Source organism: Oncorhynchus mykiss, chromosome Y, assembly GCF_013265735.2.
Source record: "Oncorhynchus mykiss isolate Arlee chromosome Y, USDA_OmykA_1.1, whole genome shotgun sequence".
NCBI lineage: Eukaryota > Metazoa > Chordata > Actinopteri > Salmoniformes > Salmonidae > Oncorhynchus > Oncorhynchus mykiss.
This window is the reverse complement of record NC_048593.1, coordinates 42726690-42748271: the sequence shown is the minus strand read 5'-3', so window position 1 is coordinate 42748271 and position 21582 is coordinate 42726690. Positions and strand designations below refer to the sequence as shown.

The window sequence follows — 21582 nt, the reverse complement described above, 5'->3', positions numbered from 1 at the left end:
AATTAAGAGCAAGGCGTGCTACTAGGTCTCTCCTTGCATCACTGGACCACAAGACTGGACAATAATCAAGATTAGACTAAACTAGAGCCTGCAGGACTTGCTTTGTGGAGTTTGGTGTCAAAAAATACTTTATTTTGTATTTTTTACTGATGATTTTTGAGAGCGGTTGTAACCAAGGTTTCCAGAAGGGGAAGAAGTGGTGAAATAAAGAATTGAAGTACACAACATGACCAAAGATACGTGGACACCTGTTTGTCGATCATCTCATTCCAAAATCATGGGCGTTAATATGGAGTTGGTCCCCCCCCGCTTGACAAATCAAATGACAAAACACTCAGCCCTCCAAGACTCAGGTCGGTCAAGATGTTCCATGGCATAGGGACAGACCTCCGGTAAATAATCTTAAATGGACTCTTGCACCCAGCAGTCCTTAATGAGAAATTACATTTTTCTTGCAGCTTGTTTTTTTGTAATAAGTTCTGAATAGGCCAAACATTTAGGTTAATGACATCACAATGACAGGGAATGACATCACAATGACAGGGAATGACATCACAATGACAGGTAATGACATCACAATGACAGGTAATGACATCACAATGACAGGTTGGCATATTGGATAGTGTATTTTTTTCTTCTTTCTGTTCTTTGGATTTTTATACAGGAGGAGCCGGCAGCTGATTTAACTTTGTATGAAGTGGATCCGAGCACATTGTTTATCTTTTTTCACGGTATACAGAGACGATGAAAAACACTTGCGTCTGAGTCCCACATGGCTGAGTGCTGGTCTGAACCAGCACACTATATAGGGGATAAGGGTGTCTTTCGGGACGCTTTTCAAGACGTTAAATATTACACAGTCTGAGACTGTATCGGTTAGCAATATACACTGAGTGGACCAAACATTAAGAACACCTGCTCTTTCCATGACAGACTGACCAGGAGGAAAGCTATGATCCCTTATTGATGTCACTTGTGAAATCCACTTCAATCAGTGTAGATAAAGGGGAGGAGACGGGTTAAAGAAGGATTTTGAAGCCTTGAGACATGGATTGTGTATGGGGCAAGACAAAAGACTGAAGTGCTTTTAAAGGGGTATGGTAGAGGGTGTCAGGCGCATCGGTTTGTGTCAAGAACTGCAACGCTGCTGGGTTTTTCACACTCAACAGTTTCCTCTGTGTATCAAGAATGGTCCACCACCCCAAGGACATCCAGCCAACTTGACACAACTGTGGGAAGCATTGGAGTCTACACATGGGCCAGCATGTCTGTGGAACGCTTTCGACACCTTGTAGAGTCCATGCCTAGGGCAAAAGGGGGGTGGGAGGGGGGTGCAACTCAATATTAGGAAGGTGTTCCTTTGGTATAGTATGTTGCTTCAGAAGGTTGAGAAATGTTCCACTCTATGTGTCCAGGTTTCCACTTTCTACCCATGTCCTGCTTGTAAACAGCTCTGTAGTTCACACACCTGTTTGGAATCGTAGTCTTCCTACCCTGTCCTGCTTGTAAACAGCTCTGTAGTTCACACCTGTTTGGAATCGTAGTCTTTCTACCCTGTCCTGCTTGTAAACAGCTCTGTAGTTCACACCTGTTTGGAATCGTAGTCTTTCTACCCCCCCGGGACAGTTCCCTTTGCTGTTCTGGAACCTTCACCCCTCCTCTGTTGTTCTGGAACCTTCCGTGTGAACTCTAGAACTTGCCCCTGTGAGTGAGGCTGTGGGTGTATCCCATATAGATTATATAGTGCACTACTTTTGACCAGGCCCCCTACTCACTATGCACTCCATAGTGAATAGGGTGTAATTGTGGTGTGGTAACATCCTGGCTGTATGAAGCATTGGCTTACAGAGGCCTGGTTGGCCCAGGCTGGGACAAAGAGAGGGAGTGTGGTGCATCCTGGCTGTATGAAGCATTGGGTTACAGAGGCCTGGTTTGCCCAGGCTGGGACAAAGAGAGGAAACGTGGTGCATCCTCCTCAGTGAAAGTTCTGATTGATACACCCAGAATACCGGACGTCAACTACCCATGACTCAACAGGGAGTCAGTGAACACACACACACAGAGAGACAGAGAGACAGAGAGACAGAGAGATTCAATGCCTTCTTAACACAGCGCGCATCCAACCCGGAAGCCAGCCGCACCAATGTGTCAGAGGAAACACCGTGCACAGGAGTCGCTGGTGCGCGATGAGACGAGGACACCCCTACCGGACAACCCCTCCCTAATCCGGGCGACGCTAGGCCAATTGTGCGTCGCCCCACGGACCTCCCGGTCGCATGGGCGCGAACCCAGAGTCTCTGATGGCGCTGCAGTACAGCCACTGCGCCACCCGGGAGGCCCCGTGTTTCAACCTTTTTTAAAGGTGCTACATATCTCCTGCGGAAGCAAGGTGAATTGACGCAACAACACATCCCATTTCCCCGTAACATAGTGTAGAGGTTACTATTTTACTTTCAGTTTCGTCCACCAACTTCAAACGGCAGTAAAAAATGATCGTTTTTGTTATTGAAAATATTCCACAGGGATTTAGATTTAATACAGGGATTTCCTACATTATTCAGTGCTTGTTTTTCTCACATAAACTGAAATTGAGTGAAGAGTGTAGAATTTTAGCAACCAGGAAATTACAGAGCGATTTTTTTTTTCTTTTTTCTTCCATTCTGTCATTGTTGGTTGTGCACGAGGAGGAGAGGACACCGCCTCCTAGTGACACCGATGGAAGAGAGAGAGGGTGCAGTTTCCCCATCGTGACAACAAAGGCAGTTGTGGCTTTTGTTGTCTAATAGAAAGTTAACATTTTTGAATGTAATTTAAATATATATATTGTGAAACACTATCATTCCACTATTACTGCAGATATATTATGTAAATGTCCTTAAATTACAATGCCAAAGTCCTTTTTTTAAATGATCTTTAAAAGTCTGATGTAGTGTGCAGCGTTATAACGAGTCTGGCATTGAATATCTCTCTCTCTCTCTCTCTCTCTCTCTCTGTGTGTGTGTGTGTTCACTGACTCCCTGTTGGGTTGTGTATCGGAGGACGCATGACTTTCAACCTTCGTCTCTCCCGAGCCCGTACGGGAGTTGTAGCGATGAGACAAGATAGTAGCTACTAAAAACAATTGGATACCACGAAATTGGGGAGAAAACGGGGTAAAAAAAAGAAGAAGAAAAAGGTTGAGCCCCGGCTTGGCTTGAATCCCGGCCAAAGAGAGAGAGAGGACATTGGGATCCATACACGCAAGATTGATCAGCTCAATACGTATTATTGACCATTTCCAATGTGACATTTCTATGACATTGTCACGTGGCCTAAGTTTAAATAAAGATGATGGACAGAACATTTAAAACATTTTTTTTTTTAAAACAGGCACACAGACAACAGTGAACAGATTCCAGGTGGAACAACAGAGGTTGGAGAGAACAATGTTTCTGTAGAACAACAGTCCATTGGGTTACGGCATCAATAGTGAGTGTGTGGGTTCATATCCATGTCGGTCTCCCTCTGTGTGTTGGCGTGTGTGTATATAGTTACGGCTAAATATATATTTAAAAACACTTTTTTTTTTGTCAACACACTTTATTTTCAACATTGCAGAACCAACCTAATTTTTTTTGTAAACTTAAGCTTACAATTTGTATTAAAAAACACATAAATAAAGCCGTGTGTCTATCTGGGACCCCACTTGATGTTGCTGAGGCCCTGGAACTGTCTCTTTAAGGCCTGTCTGTCTGACCAGTCTGAGTGGAGGTGACTGTCGTCTTCCACCTCGTCCAGCATCTGTCAAAACCACAGACATAATACACTAAGGTTTACGGTAATGTACTCCGATAAAACCAGACAATACACTAAGGTTTATGGTAATGTACTCAGATAAAGCAGATTATTAAGGTGAGGTGGGAATAGGGTTGCAAAATTCCGGTAACTTTCCCCACAACCAGGATTGGTAGGGAGGTGGGAATATAAAACGTGTTTTATATAAATTACAGGGAGACTGTATAGACTATATAGACTGTATAATGTATTTTCAGTGTAGGACAGGGAGACTGTATAGACTGTATAATGTATATTCAGTGTAGGACAGGGAGACTGTATAGACTGTATAGACTGTATAATGTATATTCAGTGTAGGACAGGGAGACTGTATAGACTGTATAGACTGTATAATGTATATTCAGTGTAGGACAGGGAGACTGTATAGACTGTATAGACTGTATAATGTATATTCAGTGTAGGACAGGGAGACTGTATAGACTATATAGACTGTATAATGTATATTCAGTGTAGGACAGGGAGACTGTATAGACTATATAGACTGTATAATGTATATTCAGTGTAGGACAGGGAGACTGTGTAGACTATATAGACTGTATAATGTATATTTAGTGTAAAACAGGGAGACTATATAGACTGTATAATGTATTTTCAGTGTAGGACAGGGAGACTGTATAGACTGTATAATGTATATTCAGTGTAGGACAGGGAGACTGTATAGACTGTATAATGTATATTCAGTGTAGGACAGGGAGACTGTATAGACTGTATAATGTATATTCAGTGTAGGACAGGGAGACTGTATAGACTGTATAGACTGTATAATGTATATTCAGTGTAGGACAGGGAGACTGTATAGACTGTATAATGTATATTCAGTGTAGGACAGGGAGACTGTATAGACTATATAGACTGTATAATGTATATTCAGTGTAGGACAGGGAGACTGTATAGACTATATAGACTGTATATGTACAGATGAAGTCAGAAGTTTACATACACTTTAGCCAAATACACAATTCCTGACATTTAATCCTAGTAGAAAATCCCTGTTTTAGGTCAGTTAGGATCACCACTTTATTTGAAGAATGTGAAATGTCTGAATAATAGTAGAGAGAATGATTTATTTCAGCTTTTATTTCTTTCATCACATTCCCAGTGGGTCAGAAGTTTTACATGCTACCAAATACTAATTGAGTGTATTGCCTTAAAATTGTTTAACTTGGGTCAAATGTTCTAGGTAGCCTTCCACAAGCTTCCCACAATAAGTTGGGTGAATTTTGGCCCATTCCTCCTGACAGAGCTGGTGTAACTGAGTCAGGTTTGAAGGCCTCCTGCTGCCACCCCCGTGCTTCACAGTTGGGATGGTGTTCTTCGGCTTGCAAGCATCCCCCTTTTTCCTCCAAACACAACGATGGTCATTATGGCAAAACAGTTCTATTTTTGTTTCATCAGAACAGAGGACATTTCTCCAAAAAGTACGATCTTTGTCCCCATGTGCAGTTGAAAACCGTAGTCTGGCTTTTTTATGGAGGTTTGGAGCAATGGCTTCTTCCTTGCTGAGCGGCCTTTTCAGGTTATGTCGATATAGGACTTGTTTTACTGTGGATACAGATACTTTTGTACTTGTTTCCTCCAGCATCTTCACAAGGGTCCTTTGCTGTTGTTCTGGGATTGATTTGCACTTTTCGCACCAAAGTACGTTCATCTCTAGGAGACAGAAGGCGTCTCCTTCCTGAGCGGTATGACGGCTGCGTGGTCCCATGATGTTTATACTTGCGTACTATTGTTTAAACAGATTAACGTGGTACCTTCAGGCGTTTGGAAATTGCTCCCAAGGATGAACCAGACTACCATTTTTTTTTCTGAGGTCTTGGCTGATTTCTTTTGATTTTCCCATGATGTCAAGCAAAGAGGCATTTAGTTTGAAGGCAAGCCTTGAAATACCTCGACAGGTACACCTCCAATTGACTCTAATGATGTCTATTAGCCTATCAGAAGCTTCTAAAGCAATGACATAATTTTCTGGAATTTTCCAAGCTGTCTAAAGGCACTTCTGACCCACTGGAATTGTGATACAGTGAATTATAAGTGAAATAATCTGTCTGTAAACAATTGTTGGAAAAATTACTCGTGTCATGCACAAAGTAGATATTTTTACAGACTTGCCAAAATTATAGTGTGTTAACAAGAAATTTGTGGAGTGGTTGAAAAACGAGTTAATGGACTCCAACCTAAGTATGTAAACTCCTGACTTCAACTGAATGTATGTGTGTGTGTGTGTATATGTGTGTGTGTACATTGCATTGCGAAAGTATTCGGCCCCCTTGAACTTTGCGACCTTTTGCCACATTTCAGGCTTCAAACATAAAGATATAAAACTGTATTTTTTTGTGAAGAATCAACAACAAGTGGGACACAATCATGAAGTGGAACGACATTTATTGGATATTTCAAACTTTTTAACAAATCAAAAACTGAAAAATTGGGCGTGCAAAATTATTCAGCCCCCTTAAGTTAATACTTTGTAGCGCCACCTTTTGCTGCGATTACAGCTGTAAGTCGCTTGGGGTATGTCTCTATCAGTTTTGCACATCGAGAGACTGACATTTTTTCCCATTCCTCCTTGCAAAACAGCTCGAGCTCAGTGAGGTTGGATTGAGAGCATTTGTGAACAGCAGTTTTCAGTTCTTTCCACAGATTCTCGATTGGATTCAGGTCTGGACTTTGACTTGGCCATTCTAACACCTGGATATGTTTATTTTTGAACCATTCCATTGTAGATTTTGCTTTATGTTTTGGATCATTGTCTTGTTGGAAGACAAATCTCCGTCCCAGTCTCCGGTCTTTTGCAGACTCCATCAGGTTTTCTTCCAGAATGGTCCTGTATTTGGCTCCATCCATCTTCCCATCAATTTTAACCATCTTCCCTGTCCCTGCTGAAGAAAAGCAGGCCCAAACCATGATGCTGCCACCACCATGTTTGACAGTGGGGATGGTGTGTTCAGGGTGATGAGCTGTGTTGCTTTTACGCCAAACGTAACGTTTTGCATTGTTGCCAAAAAGTTCAATTTTGGTTTCATCTGACCAGAGCACCTTCTTCCACATGTTTGGTGTGTCTCCCAGGTGGCTTGTGTGAAACTTTAAACAACACTTTTTATGGATATCTTTAAGAAATGGCTTTCTTCTTGCCACTCTTCCATAAAGGCCAGATTTGTGCAATATACGACTGATTGTTGTCCTATGGACAGAGTCTCCCACCTCAGCTGTAGATCTCTGCAGTTCATCCAGAGTGATCATGGGCCTCTTGGCTGCATCTCTGATCAGTCTTCTCCTTGTATGAGCTGAAAGTTTAGAGGGACGGCCAGGTCTTGGTAGATTTGCAGTGGTCTGATACTCCTTCCATTTCAATATTATCGCTTGCACAGTGCTCCTTGGGATGTTTAAAGCTTGGGAAATCTTTTTGTATCCAAATCCGGCTTAAAACTTCTTCACAACAGTATCTCGGACCTGCCTGGTGTGTTCCTTGTTCTTCATGATGCTCTCTGCGCTTTTAACGGACCTCTGAGACTATCACAGTGCAGGTGCATTTATACGGAGACTTGATTACACACAGGTGGATTGTATTTATCATCATTAGTCATTTAGGTCAACATTGGATCATTCAGAGATCCTCACTGAACTTCTGGAGAGAGTTTGCTGCACTGAAAGTAAAGGGGCTGAATAATTTTGCACGCCCAATTTTTCAGTTTTTGATTTGTTAAAAAAGTTTGAAATATCCAATTAATGTCGTTCCACTTCATGATTGTGTCCCACTTGTTGTTGATTCTTCACAAAAAAATACAGTTTTATATCTTTATGTTTGAAGCCTGAAATGTGGCAAAAGGTCGCAAAGTTCAAGGGGGCCGAACACTTTCGCAATGCACTGTATATGTATGTGTGTATATATGTGTGTGTGTGTGTGTGTGTGTGTGTGTGAGTCCCACCTTGAGTTCCTGTTGTCTCTTGTAGTGGTGCATCATCATCTGTTTCTGTTGTTCCTCTGTGACCACAGGTTCTCTGGCTGGCGCCCCCTGGCCCCTCTGACAGAAACACATGGTCAAAACATCAGGACGAGCTACACCACTGGGTCATGGGTGATCAATCTATTATATCCATTTGTGGGACCTAGAACATCAAAATCTATCCCCCGTCTAGAACGTCTAGATCTATCCCCCCGTCTAGAACGTCTAGCTCTATCCCCCATCTAGATCGTCTAGATCTGTCTCCCAAGAACGTCTAGATCTATCTCTCTCGCTCTAGAATGTCTAAATCTCTCTCTAGAACAATCCTAGATCTATCTCTCTCTAGAACATCTAGATCTATCTCTCCAGGCTACGACCAAGGGCTAGGCCTACAGCGAACTGAAAAGCATGGACTATTGCTTCCTGGTTTCCTCTCCTTACCTCATCTTATTGGCTCTGATGTGATCTGAACTATCCTGTGTTTTTATATGGAGATGAGAGAAGAAACCACTTTGGATTATTGACATGTAAAAATGTACTCTGTCTCCATTTTCAAGATGTCGACGACGCGTAGCTCAGTCACACCCGAGAACAGCTGATAAAGTGGCTCGCGCTCTGCTCAAGCGGGCAAACAGATAAACGTTCAGTGTAACAGGTAAACGCACCAGTGTGCATCTCCTCCAATCAGCAACGCACCAGTGTGCATCTCCTCCAGTCAGTAACGCACCAGTGTGTAGCTCCACCCACCTGTCCCTACCGGCTAGTTGTAGTGTAGCTCCACCCACCTGTCCCTACCGGCTAGTTGTAGTGTAGCTCCACCCACCTGTCCCTACCGGCTAGTTGTAGTGTAGCTCCACCCACCTGTCCCTACCGGCTAGTTGTAATGTAGCGCCACCCACCTGTCCCTACCGGCTAGTTGTAGTGTAGCTCCACCCACCTGTCCCTACCGGCTAGTTGTAGTGTAGCTCCACCCTCCTGTCCCTACCGGCTAGTTGTAGTGTAGCTCCACCCACCTGTCACTACCGGCTAGCTGTAGTGTAGCTCCACCCACCTGTCCTTACCGGCTAGCTGTAGTGTAGCTCCACCCACCTGTCCCTACTGACAAGTTGTGTAGCTCCACCCACCTTCTGTATTTTGACTACGATCTTGGTTTTGTCGTTCTTGCCGATGTAATCCTGTAGTTTCTTCCCTCTATGCAACTCCTTAGCAGCCCACCACAGCTGAGCCTCCTCCACTGGAATCACCTGGAGAGATGCCTGGGAGAGACGAGGGAGGGGAGGAGGGAGAGAGAGAGAGGAGGGAGGAGGCAGAGAGGAGGGAGGGGTAGAGAGGAGGGAGGGGTAGAGAGGAGGGAGGGGTAGAGAGGAGGGAGGGGTAGAGAGGAGGGAGGGAGGAGGGAGAGAGATACGGGAGGGGGAGAGAGGAGGGTGGGGTAGAGAGGGGAGGAGGGAGAGAGACAGATATGGGAGGAGGCAGAGAGGAGGGAGGGAGGAGGGAGAGAGGCGGGAGGGAGGAGGGAGAGAGGAGGGAGGGAGGGGTAGAGAGGAGGGAGGGGTAGAGAGGAGGGAGGGAGGAGGGAGAGAGAGAGATACGGGAGGGGGAGAGAGGAGGGTGGGGTAGAGAGGGGAGGAGGGAGAGAGACAGATATGGGAGGAGGCAGAGAGGAGGGAGGGAGGAGGGAGAGAGGCGGGAGGGAGGAGGGAGAGAGGGGGAGGGAGGGGAGGAGGGAGAGAGAGATACGGGAGGAGGCAGAGAGGAAGGAGGGGGAGAGAGAGAGGGGTAGAGAGGAGGGAGGGGGAGAGAGAGAGGAGGGAGGGGTAGAGAGGAGGGAGGGAGGAGGGAGAGAGGAGGGAGGGAGGGGGAGGGAGGAGAGAGAGAGAGAGAGGAGGGAGGGGTAGGGAGAGAGGAGGGGGAGGGAGGGGTAGGGAGGAGGGAGAGAGGAGGGGGAGAGAGGCAGGGAGAGGGGGAGGGAGTGAGGGGGGAGAGAGAGAGGAGGGAAGGAGGGGGAGAGAGAGAGGAGGGGGAGAGAGAATGGAGGGAGGGGAGAGAGACAAATAGAGGGGGAGATAGACAGAGAGACAATTGGACAGAGAGGGAGAGGGTTCGGTGTTATCTCAACTGATAATCAGGGGTTTTGTACATCTGGACACACACCAGGATTCTGAACAATAAAAATATATTTTAAAAAAATTAATTGTTGGACATAAGACTGTAAAAAACAGCAGTAAATCAGCTCCAAATTATTTTAATTTCAGAAATCTGTTCCCAAGTATTCTCACACATAGTAGAGAGACATGTGATCTTATACAAATGTAAGCAAGGTTGCAAATTATTATGTTTTAGTCCAACATTATACGGTGCATTCAGAAAGTATTCAGACCTCTTCACTTTTTCCACATTTTGTTACATTACAGCCTTATTCTAACATTGATTAAATTATTTGTCATTATCGACAATAATGACAAAGTGAAAACAGGTTTTTAGACATTTTTGCAAATGCTTTACAAATAAAAAACGGAAATACCTTATTTACATAAGTATTTCAGACCCTTTGCTATGAGACTCTAAATTGAGCTCAGGTGCATCCTGTTTCCATTGATCATCCTTGAGATGTTTCTGCAACTTGATTGGAGTCCACCTGTGGTAAATTCAATTGATTGGACATGATTTAGAAAGGCACACACCTGTCTATATAAAGGTCCCACAGTTGACAGTGCATGTCAGAGCAAAAACCAAGCCATGAGGTCGAAGGAACTGTCTGTAAAGCTCTGAGACAGGATTGTGTCGAGGCACAGATCTGGAGAAAGGTACCAAAAATATTCTGCGGCATTGAAGTTCCCCAAGAACACAGTGACCTACAACATTCTTAAATGGAAGATGTTTGGAACAACCAAGACTCTTCCTAGACCTGGCCGCCTGGTCAAACTGAGCAATCGGGAGAAGGGCCTTGGTCAGGGAGGTGACCAAGAACCTGATGGTTACTCTGACAGAGCTCCAGAGTTCCTCTGTGGAGATGGGAGAACCTTCCAGAAGGACAACCATCTCTGCAGCACTCCACCAATCAGGCCTTTATGGTAGAGTGACCAGAAGGAAGCCACTCCTCAGTAAAAGGCACATGAGTTTGCCAAAAGGCACCTAAAGGACTCAGACCATGAGAAACAAGACTCTCTGATGAAACCAAGATTGAACTCTTTGCCCTGAATGCCAAGCGTCACGTCTGGAGGAAACCTGGCACCATCCCTACGGTGAAGCATGGTGGTGGCAGCATCATGCTGTGGGGATGTTTTTCAGCGGCAGGGACTGGGAGAGTAGGCAGGATCGAGGGAAAGATGAACGGAGCAAAGTACAGAGAGATCCTTGATGAAAATCTGCTCCAAGGCACTCAGGACCTCAGACTGGGGTGAAGTTTCACTTTCCAACAGGACAATGACCCTAAACACACAGCCAAGACAATGCAGGAGTGGCTTCGGGACAAGCCTCAGTGTCCTTGAGTGGCCCAGCCAAAGTCCGGACTTGACCCCGATCAAACATCTCTGGAGAGACCTGAAAATAGCTGTGCAGCAACACTCCCCATCCAACCTGACAGAGCTTGAGAGGACCCAAATACAGGTGTGCCAAGCTTGTAGCGTCATACCCAAGAAGACTGGAGGCTGTAATCACTGCAAAACGTGCTTCATCAAAGTACTGAGTAAAGGGTCTGAATACTTATGGAAATGTCATATTTCAGTTAATATTTAATCAAAAATTCTCGAAAAACCTGTTCTTGCTTTGTAATTATGGGGTATTGTGATGTCATTATGGGGTATTGTGATGTCATTATGGGGTATTGTGATGTCATTATGGGGTATTGTGATGTCATTATGGGGTATTGTGATGTCATTATGGGGTATTGTGTGTAGATTAATGATGGGGGAAAAAAACAAACAATTTAATCCATTTTAGAGTAAGGCTGTAACGTAACAAAATGTGGAAAATGTCACGGGGTCTGAATACTTTCCGAATGCACTGTACAGTATACGTTAGGGCTTATTGAGGTCAATTTGAAGTCGACAAATGATTTGTTATTATGTTGCAGGCCCCCGACCATCTTCCCGCGGTTAAATGTAGTTGATGATGCCTGCCATACACTAACGTCAGGGAGGTGATGCCTGCCATACACTGTAACGTCAGGGAGGTGATGCCTGCCATACACTGTAACGTCAGGGAGGTGATGCCTGCCATACACTAACGTCAGGGAGGTGATGCCTGCCATACACTAACGTCAGGGAGGTGATGCCTGCCATACACTAACGTCAGGGAGGTGATGCCTGCCTTACACTAACGTCAGGGAGGTGATGCCTGCCATACACTAACGTCAGGGAGGTGATGCCTGCCATACACGAACGTCAGGGAGGTGATGCCTGCCATACACGAACGTCAGGGAGGTGATGCCTGCCATACACTAACGTCAGGGAGGTGATGCCTGCCATACACTGTAACGTCAGGGAGGTGATGCCTGCCATACACTGTAACGTCAGGGAGGTGATGCCTGCCATACACTAACGTCAGGGAGGTGATGCCTGCCATACACTGTAACGTCAGGGAGGTGATGCCTGCCATACACTAACGTCAGGGAGGTGATGCCTGCCATACACTAACGTCAGGGAGGTGATGCCTGCCATACACTAACGTCAGGGAGGTGATGCCTGCCATACACTGGAACGTCAGGGAGGTGATGCCTGCCATACACTGGAACGTCAGGGAGGTGATGCCTGCCATACACTGGAACGTCAGGGAGGTGATGCCTGCCATACACTGGAACATCAGGGAGGTGATGCCTGCCATACACTGGAACGTCAGGGAGGTGATGCCTGCCATACACTGGAACGTCAGGGAGGTGATGCCTGCCATACACTAACGTCAGGGAGGTGATGCCTGCCATACACTAACGTCAGGGAGGTGATGCCTGCCATACACTAACGTCAGGGAGGTGATGCCTGCCATACACTAACGTCAGGGAGGTGATGCCTGCCATACACTAACGTCAGGGAGGTGATGCCTGCCATACACTGGAACGTCAGGGAGGTGATGCCTGCCATACACTGGAACGTCAGGGAGGTGATGCCTGCCATACACTGGAACGTCAGGGAGGTGATGCCTGCCATACACTGGAACGTCAGGGAGGTGATGCCTGCCATACACTGGAACGTCAGGGAGGTGATGCCTGCCATACACTGGAACGTCAGGGAGGTGATGCCTGCCATACACTAACGTCAGGGAGGTGATGCCTGCCATACACTGTAACGTCAGGGAGGTGATGCCTGCCATACACTGTAACGTCAGGGAGGTGATGCCTGCCATACACTGTAACGTCAGGGAGGTGATGCCTGCCATACACTGTAACGTCAGGGAGGTGATGCCTGCCATACACTGTAACGTCAGGGAGGTGATGCCTGCCATACACTGGAACGTCAGGGAGATGATGCCTGCCATACACTGTAACGTCAGGGAGGTGATGCCTGCCATACACTAACGTCAGGGAGGTGATGCCTGCCATACACTGTAACGTCAGGGAGGTGATGCCTGCCATACACTAACGTCAGGGAGGTGATGCCTGCCATACACTGTAACGTCAGGGAGGTGATGCCTGCCATACACTGTAACGTCAGGGAGGTGATGCCTGCCATACACTAACGTCAGGGAGGTGATGCCTGCCATACACTAACGTCAGGGAGGTGATGCCTGCCATACACTGTAACGTCAGGGAGGTGATGCCTGCCATACACTGTAACGTCAGGGAGGTGATGCCTGCCATACACTAACGTCAGGGAGGTGATGCCTGCCATACACTGTAACGTCAGGGAGGTGATGCCTGCCATACACTGTAACGTCAGGGAGGTGATGCCTGCCATACACTGTAACGTCAGGGAGGTGATCCCATGTACAGACCCAGTCCACAGAATTAACAACAACTGAGATAAATATTTAATAAATTTATTTATAAACAGAAGGACAGATGATCTCTATGGGGAAGCCATCTGGTGGTGACGTGACGACCCAGGAAGAGGCCTGCTGTTTACCTACCTGTGTTCCTGACAGGTCCTCCTGGTCCTCCAGCTCCATCCTGATTGGGTCGTGTGGCGGCAAGCCCATGGGGTAGACTATCATCACCGCGCCCCTCAGCTGGTCCAGCGCCTCCTTCACCGTCTCCATGGTAACACACACACCAGCCACCGCCTGTTTCTGAAGAGCACAAAAGGAGGAGAAATAAGAAAAAAAAGGGGCCTGCGTCACCAAATGACACCCTAAACCCTACATAGTGCACTACTTCCCCTACAGGGCCCAGGTCCAAAGTAATGCACCATATAGGGAATAGGGTGCCGTTTGGGACTCAGTATAACGTGTGTGGTGTGATCCATTAGATGTAGTTTTTTTATATCTGGTGTAGGCCTAGAATGTGAGATGACGTGACTGTCTGTCTGTGTGTTGGATATTTAAATATTACCTTAGAGATGACTGTCTGTGTTTTGGATACTTCAATACCGTAGTTACCTTAGAGATGACTGTCTGTGTTTTGGATACTTCAATACCGTAGTTACCTTAGAGATGATTGCCTTGGCCTCCTCCATAGTGTTCCTCAGCACCTCCTTCATCTTCTGGTTAGGAGCTGGAAGAGGAGGAAGAGGGAGCACACTCAGGTTCAGGGTTAATTCCATTTACAGAAAGTAAACCAAATTACAAATGTTCCTAATTGAAAAGCATTGAGAAAATTGGAATTTCAGTGGTACTTTCTGAATTGATCCCAACTCTCTCAGGTTCACAACAATATAGCCAGGAGGACTCTTGCCAGACAAGAGCTAAGCCCCTGGGCAGAGAGAGCAGGCTCCAGACTGGTGGAGGTAGGAGCACACAGAACTACTGTATGTCAGCTAGAACAAGTGTCAATTGTCCTCTTTACTAAAGCCAAGATTGTTTTTTTTACCTTTAATTTAACTAGGCAAGTCAGTTAAGAACAAATTCTGATTTACTATGATGGCCTACACCGGCCAAACCCGAACAACGCTGGGCCAATTGTGAGGCGCCCATTGGGACTCCCAATCACGGCCGGATGTGATACAGCCTGGATTTGAACCAGGGTGTCTGTAGTGACGCCTCTAGCACTGAGATGCAGTGCCTTAGACCGCTGGGCCACTAGGGGGCCCACATTGACCAAGACGCTGGCCACAGAGAGCAGGATCCAGGCCCAGACCAAATTATGGTGGCCATCAAATCAAATTTGTCACATATACAGTGTGTATGGAAGAAAACGGAACCAAACTAGGGATGTTAACGGTTAGCTGCTTTAATTGGTTAGCTGCTTTAATTGGTTAGCCGCTTTAATTGGTTAGCCGCTTTAATTGGTTAGCCGCTTTAATTGGTTAGCCGCTTTAATTGGTTAGCCGCTTTAATTGGTTAGCCGCTTTAATTGGTTAGCCGCTTTAATTGGTTAGCTGACGAAAATACATTTGACCAGTCATGCTTATCAATCTATAGGTTCATTTGCATCATTTAGTGGAATTCAATTGGCGAATGTGTGTATTTGCGTTAGTCATCATGTATCCAATTTATTACATGCCACAGCATACACAGACTAGTTTGAGGAGAGGAATAGTCTACCACCTGTCAGACAGGACCAGAGGAGCTCCACAGCCTAGTTTGAGGAGAGGAATAGTCTACCACCTGTCAGACAGGACCAGAGGAGCGCCACAGCCTAGTTTGAGGAGAGGAATAGTCTACCACCTGTCAGACAGGACCAGAGGAGCTACACAGACTAGTTTGAGGAGAGGAATAGTCTACCACCTGTCAGACAGGACCAGAGGAGCGCCACAGCCTAGTTTGAGGAGAGGAATAGTCTACCACCTGTCAGACAGGACCAGAGGAGCTACACAGACTAGTTTGAGGAGAGGAATAGTCTACTACCTGTCAGACAGCGTGATAGCAACTCCTCAAAAATCTGGTAAGAGAATGAAACATGCTTTTGTAAACTCATTGCGCAACAAATAACAATTCTAAACGCCACCTCCTATTTAAAAAAAACCAAACAGTTTTGATGACCACGATTAAAAATTTCTTACCTCACTTCAAAGCAGCTTAGCCAAAAATCAGAACATAGAAACATTAACCAGCATTTCTCTCCTGTTCTATTGGTTTCTATATCAACTTTCTTTTCATTTGCCCAGAAGACAAAAGTCACAATTCTAGTGATATTAGCAACACATCCTAGTTGTTGCAATTAGATTCCCCCTCTTTCTAATGGAAATGCTCTTTTCTGGCACATGTAGAACCGCTCACAATACACGTGTGATGTTTAGAACGGTGTTTTCCAGCCAATTAGATTTTGGCAAATGTTTGAAAATGACGTTTTATTCGCTTCTTCATTAAAAGGAGTTGCGTGTTCGATAATAAAACTATAGCCTTTTGACTGTAAGGACGATAGGTGTTTGTCGTTGTGGCCATGTTTACATTAAGCTCTTAATGGAAAAATATCTGTTCGCTTGTTTAGCCCGAGGAATGCTCAAGTCCGTTCTCTTATTACGAGGCGGAGTTCAATATTGATAACTGATCACGCTATTCATATAAAAAAAAAAAACATGGAGTCACCGATCAATACATGCTTACCTGTACCTATGTTTGTCCTGTACAACTGCGGTCCTTCCGCGTGGTCCTGACATTACTACTTTTAATAAAAACTTTTATCGAATACAACCATAGACTTTTTTTCCCCCTCATTTTTGTTGCTCAATTTAGCGCGAAACCGCCTGTGTGGATTTAAATTTCAGCTTACGTAGTATGCCAAGGAGTCTGTCTCCAGTTGAGCTACAGAAATTTGTTAAAAAGTCGGTGGATGAATTCAATACGGTTTTTATTAAAAAGTATAAATTTCAGCATCCCGTGGAAGGACCACAGTTGTACAGGTCAGCGTTTTCAGAATGTACATATTTAACAAGTATCGGCTGATGGGGACTCAATTTTGTTGCTATCAAATCGCGGGACCAGTTATCACTCAACTCTGCAATGGAGTTGAGTGTTCTTACGCTAGCTCCTTGTATGCATGGATAGTATTTTCTGTCGTTCACGTCATTTTCCTGTTTTCGTATTTTATTTTTACCGTTTGTTGACGAATTAATGAGGGTTAGCTAGTCGGAAGCAAACTTGACCAGAATTTGCATCCCTAAACCAAACAGAACCAAAGAGGACCAAATCAAACCAAACGGAACCAAACAGAACCAAAGAGGACCAAATAGAACTATACGGAACAAAACAGAACCAAAGAGGACCAAATAGAACCAAACGGAACCAAACAGAACCAAAGCGGACCAAATAGAACCATACGGAACAAAACAGAACCAAAGAGGACCAAATAGAACCATACGGAAACAAACAGAACCAAATAGAACCATACGGAATCAAACAGAAGCAAATGGAACAAAACGGGGAGGAACGTACATAAATTGTCCAATGGACAAGTGTGATTTTATTTATTATACATTTTTACGTTCTGGGGTAATCTATTCCGACTAAGAATACACCTCTGGACTCACCGTGTCCGTTCCTCCTTCCGATCTCATCCTTGTTGAATTCAGGTCCTCCGCTGGGGACACACCTCTCCTCCCACTCGTCTTTTAGCTTCAGGTCAACAATCTGTTCATCCGTCAGACCCTGCATGTTGGGGGGCAGCGTCACTCCGTGGTCCACCAGCTCTGGGAACTCTGAGGGAGGAGACAGGAGAATGGAACACAGACACATTAACACCCATACCATTTTTTTGGCCAAAGGAAGCTGTGTGCGTCTTGTGAAAAGTGTAGAGCTAGTTAGTTAGCTGTATTGTGTATTATATAGTGTAGGGCTAGCTGTATTGTGTATAACACATAGTGTAGAGCTAGCTAGTTAGCTCTATTGTGTACCACATAATGTAGAGCTAGCTAATTAGCTGTGTTGTGTATATCATATATTGTAGAGCTAGCTAATTAGCTGTATTGTGTACAACAGTGTAGAGCTAGCTAATTTACTGTATTGTATACAACAGTGTAGAGCTAGTTAATTAGCTGTGTTATGTAGAACATAGTGTAGAGCTAGCTAATTAGCTGTATTGTGTAGAACATAGTGTAGAGCTAGCTAATTAGCTCTATTGTGTATAACGTACAGTACCAGTCAAGAGTTTGACACACCTACTCATTCCAGGGTTTTCTTTATTTTTACTATTTTCTACATTGTAGAATAATAGTGAAGACAAACTATGAAATAAAACTTGGAATAATGTAGTAACCAAAAAAGTGTTAAACATATATATTTTATATTTGAGATTCTTCAAAGTAGCTACCCTTTGCCTTGATAACAGCTTTGCACAAACTGTGTCCAAACTGGTACTGTACATGTAGCCATGTAATGCCTATACTGGTCAATGGTGTACAAATGCAGCTATGTATGGAAGCTTCTGCTAAAGTTCATAACATAGATAGAGACTATATAGAGACTCGTTCCAAACGGACCAGAGGACAACTAGACCCGTTCTGTATAGACCTGGTCGGATCAAGACCTGGCCCGGTCCAAGTGAGGGAAGCAGCAGAAAAGGTCATTTAGTAACCTACTTTAATAAGCGGAGCTGATAAGGCACGAGAGAAGGGAGAGAGAGGTGCCGATCTAGTAGGCGGGGGAAGTGCCAAACTTTGAGAGAGTCTGACACTTCTGAATATGGGGTACGAATTGTTTCGTCCCCACCTCCCAGAGTCCTCCTAGCTAGCTAGCAGGAGCGACACCGGTAGACAGTGTCCTTCGCTCCAAACTGCCAAACACCTGCACTCACCGTCAATAACAGAACTGACAGGCCCGGGACCTAGCAACCGTTGCCCCTTCTTCTGTGGGGTATATCAGCGGCTTAGTGCATTAGTGCCACCTACTGTACTGGAGCGCCCCCATCACCTGCCTGTCTTAGCTTAAAAATAGACCAATAGAAATATAGAGGGGTTCCTGCAGATGCAGGAATACCAACATGCAGGAACGCCCTGAATTGCAGGCCACTATTGAACCCTTCTCACTATAACCTTTATTTATTTAGGAGGCAAGTCAGTTAAGAACAAATTCTTATTATCAATGACGGCCTAGGAACAGTGCCCCTGTTCAGGGGCAGAATGACAGATTTGTACCTTGTCAGCTTGGGGATTTGAACCTTTCAGTTACTAGTCCAACGCTCTAACCACTAGGCTACCATGCCACCCCATAGTAGACTGATAGTTGATTATAAATGACCTAGGCAGCTATGTAGTAGACTAATAGCTGCCTAGGTTATTTATAATCAACTATGATGACGTAGTACCTGTCTTGACTGAATCAAACCGGGAGAAGATAGTTAAGCTAGCTAATGTTAGATAGAAAGGCTAATTGAGGCAGCACTTTCTGATCCTACAGTTACAAATAACAACAACAACTCCATTCAGAATATTAACTCCATTTTTTAAATTATTTTTTTACCTTTATTTAACTAGGCAAGTCAGTTAAGAACAAATTCTTATTTTCAATGACGGCCTAGGAACAGTGCCCCTGTTCAGGGGCAGAACGACAGATTTGTACCTTGTCAGCTCGGGGTTTTGAACTTGCAACCTTCCGGTTACTAGTCCAACGCTCTAACCACTAGGCAACCCTGCCGCCCCATTTTAAAGCTGCAATGTAAATTTTTGAGTGAAATGTGTGTAATAGATCTGTCATTCTCATTGAAAGCCAGTCTAAGAAGAGGTAGATATGTTCTATGTGTGCTATTTCTATGCTTCCCATTCTTAAGTTTTGCTTCTGCGTCTTTTACATTCAGTTTTGTACACCAGCTTCAAACACCTGAAAATACTTCACAGCGGTTTAGATGGTACAATGATTCTCTACATGATTCTCTACAATGATTCTCTACATGATTCTCTACAATGATTCTCTACCCTACACTTGGTTGTTTTGTCATACAAACTGAAATTAGGCAAACTATTTGAATTTTAGCAACCAAGGAAATGGCGGAGAGATTTCTGCATAGCGGATCTTTAATTCCATCGTCCATTGATTAGATATCTCGTAACTTTTGCCACACATGGATGTTCTGTGACTGTAGCTTATTGCCGCTTTCATGACTTACGATTGGCCTACAACAACCTACATGTGCCACTCCTGTGCAAAGTGAGAGCATCAGCGTAAAGTATCCTGTCCGGGGGGTATCGTCGGATGGAGCCATGGTGTCTCCCGACCCCTCCTGTCTCAGCCTCCAGTATTTATGCTGCAGTAGTTTATGTGTCGGGGGGGCTAGGGTCAGTCTGTTATATCTGGAGTATTTCTCCTGTCTTATCCGGTGTCCTGTGTGAATGTAAGTATGCTCTCTCTAATTCTCTCTTTCTTTCTCTCTCTCGAAGGACCTGAGCCCTAGGACCATGCCTCAGGACTACCTGGCCTGATGACTCCTTGCTGTCCCCAGTCCAGTTTTTCCTAGCCACCCTGCTTCTACACCTACATTGCTTGCTGTTTGGGGTTTTAGGCTGAGTTTCTGTACAGCACTTTGTGACATCAGCTGATGTAAGAAGGACTTTATAAATACATTTGATTTGATTGATACAATGTCTCTCTCTCTGGATCTGTGTGGGGCCCTTCCGGACAAGCCAGTTAAAATTACACAACCCATACCCGTTACAATCATATCAGATTCGACCCAGACAGGTTATTTAGAATTCTGGGCCCGGATCGAGTCTCGGGGTACAGGTGGATCCGTGAAGACCACTAATTGGCACAAGACAGAGGCAGGGTTTATAGCTACATCTTCTTACACCAACTAACGTTACTCACCTGAGCATATCCTGTCTACTTTGAGCCTGGTGTTATAGATGGCTGTGACCTGCTGGGTCAGGGTTTCCAACGGGACGTCGACTGACGTGCTGAACAGGAACTGGCTTTCGTCACCACGTTTCACGTGCAGCTGCACCATTCTCTGCAATGATGTCAAAGTATTAGCTAGCTAACTAGCTAGCCATCCAGTTGTGAATCCTAAACTATTATATTAGGTTAGATATACCCCCCCCCCCCCTAAGTTGTTAGCTAACTAGACAGATTTTATAGAGCCGGTAGGTAACGTTAACTATGTCAGCTGGCGGACTAGTCTAAAAGTTATAGCTACCAAGCTAGAAAGCTCAATCAGGAATTAAGTTACCATAGCAACTAAACACCAACTTCCCTTTGTTGATAACTAACTAGCGTTAGCTGTGAAACAACTTGAGCGTCAACTTTTATTTTTTAGCTACATACAAATTACTAACATTTTACAGGCAAATTAATATTGTGACATGGATAAGAGTTAACTTTATAACAATAGACAAAAAACCTACCGCTGTGGAAAAGGCAGCGTCAGGAAGGACACAAAATAGCAGCGTACCAGAGGTGTCGCAGTGTTCAATCGTTTGTAAACAAAGTATCGCGAGACATCCGGGAACCCTGGCGAAACACCAGAGATAATTTTGAAGAGATGGGGAAACTCTTATTGGAATAGTATTAACGCCCATTGTGTACGTTGCCAATATTACGTTGAAGAGCCACGCTGTTCATTCTGGGACAAGAAAAGCTCTCCTTCAAGGTGTGAATGTGAGTTAATTGGACGCTAACTCAAAAATCCAATATAAGCATGAACTTCTTCAATAAGTACAACATTACAAATATTTTCCAAGATGTAAGATAATCAACTTTCTATCTGTGGTTTTGTATAGCTTTGGAATCGTGACATTACGTACTTTCGAGGAAAATAGGCACATTTCTCGACTCACACTGACTT

General features: G+C 44.7%; 1 protein-coding gene and 1 long non-coding RNA gene across 2 annotated transcripts; one reads left to right on the top strand and one right to left on the bottom strand.

The window, feature by feature from the left end:
* Positions 1 to 3558: 3558 nt before the first annotated feature.
* cfap298 (cilia and flagella associated protein 298) lies at positions 3559 to 21556 on the bottom strand. Its single transcript, XM_036967925.1, has 8 exons — positions 21143 to 21556; positions 20607 to 20748; positions 17339 to 17506; positions 14357 to 14424; positions 13842 to 14000; positions 8903 to 9034; positions 7761 to 7856; positions 3559 to 3780 (listed from the first exon to the last, which is right to left on the bottom strand). Exons 1-8 carry the CDS (start codon positions 21314 to 21316, stop codon positions 3670 to 3672), a joined length of 1050 nt encoding a protein of 349 aa, XP_036823820.1. The 5' UTR covers positions 21317 to 21556; the 3' UTR covers positions 3559 to 3669.
* LOC118945309 lies at positions 7828 to 14015 on the top strand. The gene is made up of 3 exons (XR_005040450.1): positions 7828 to 7910; positions 8336 to 8433; positions 13766 to 14015. It is a non-coding gene; the product is annotated as an uncharacterized LOC118945309 (long non-coding RNA).
* Positions 21557 to 21582: the final 26 nt, after the last annotated feature.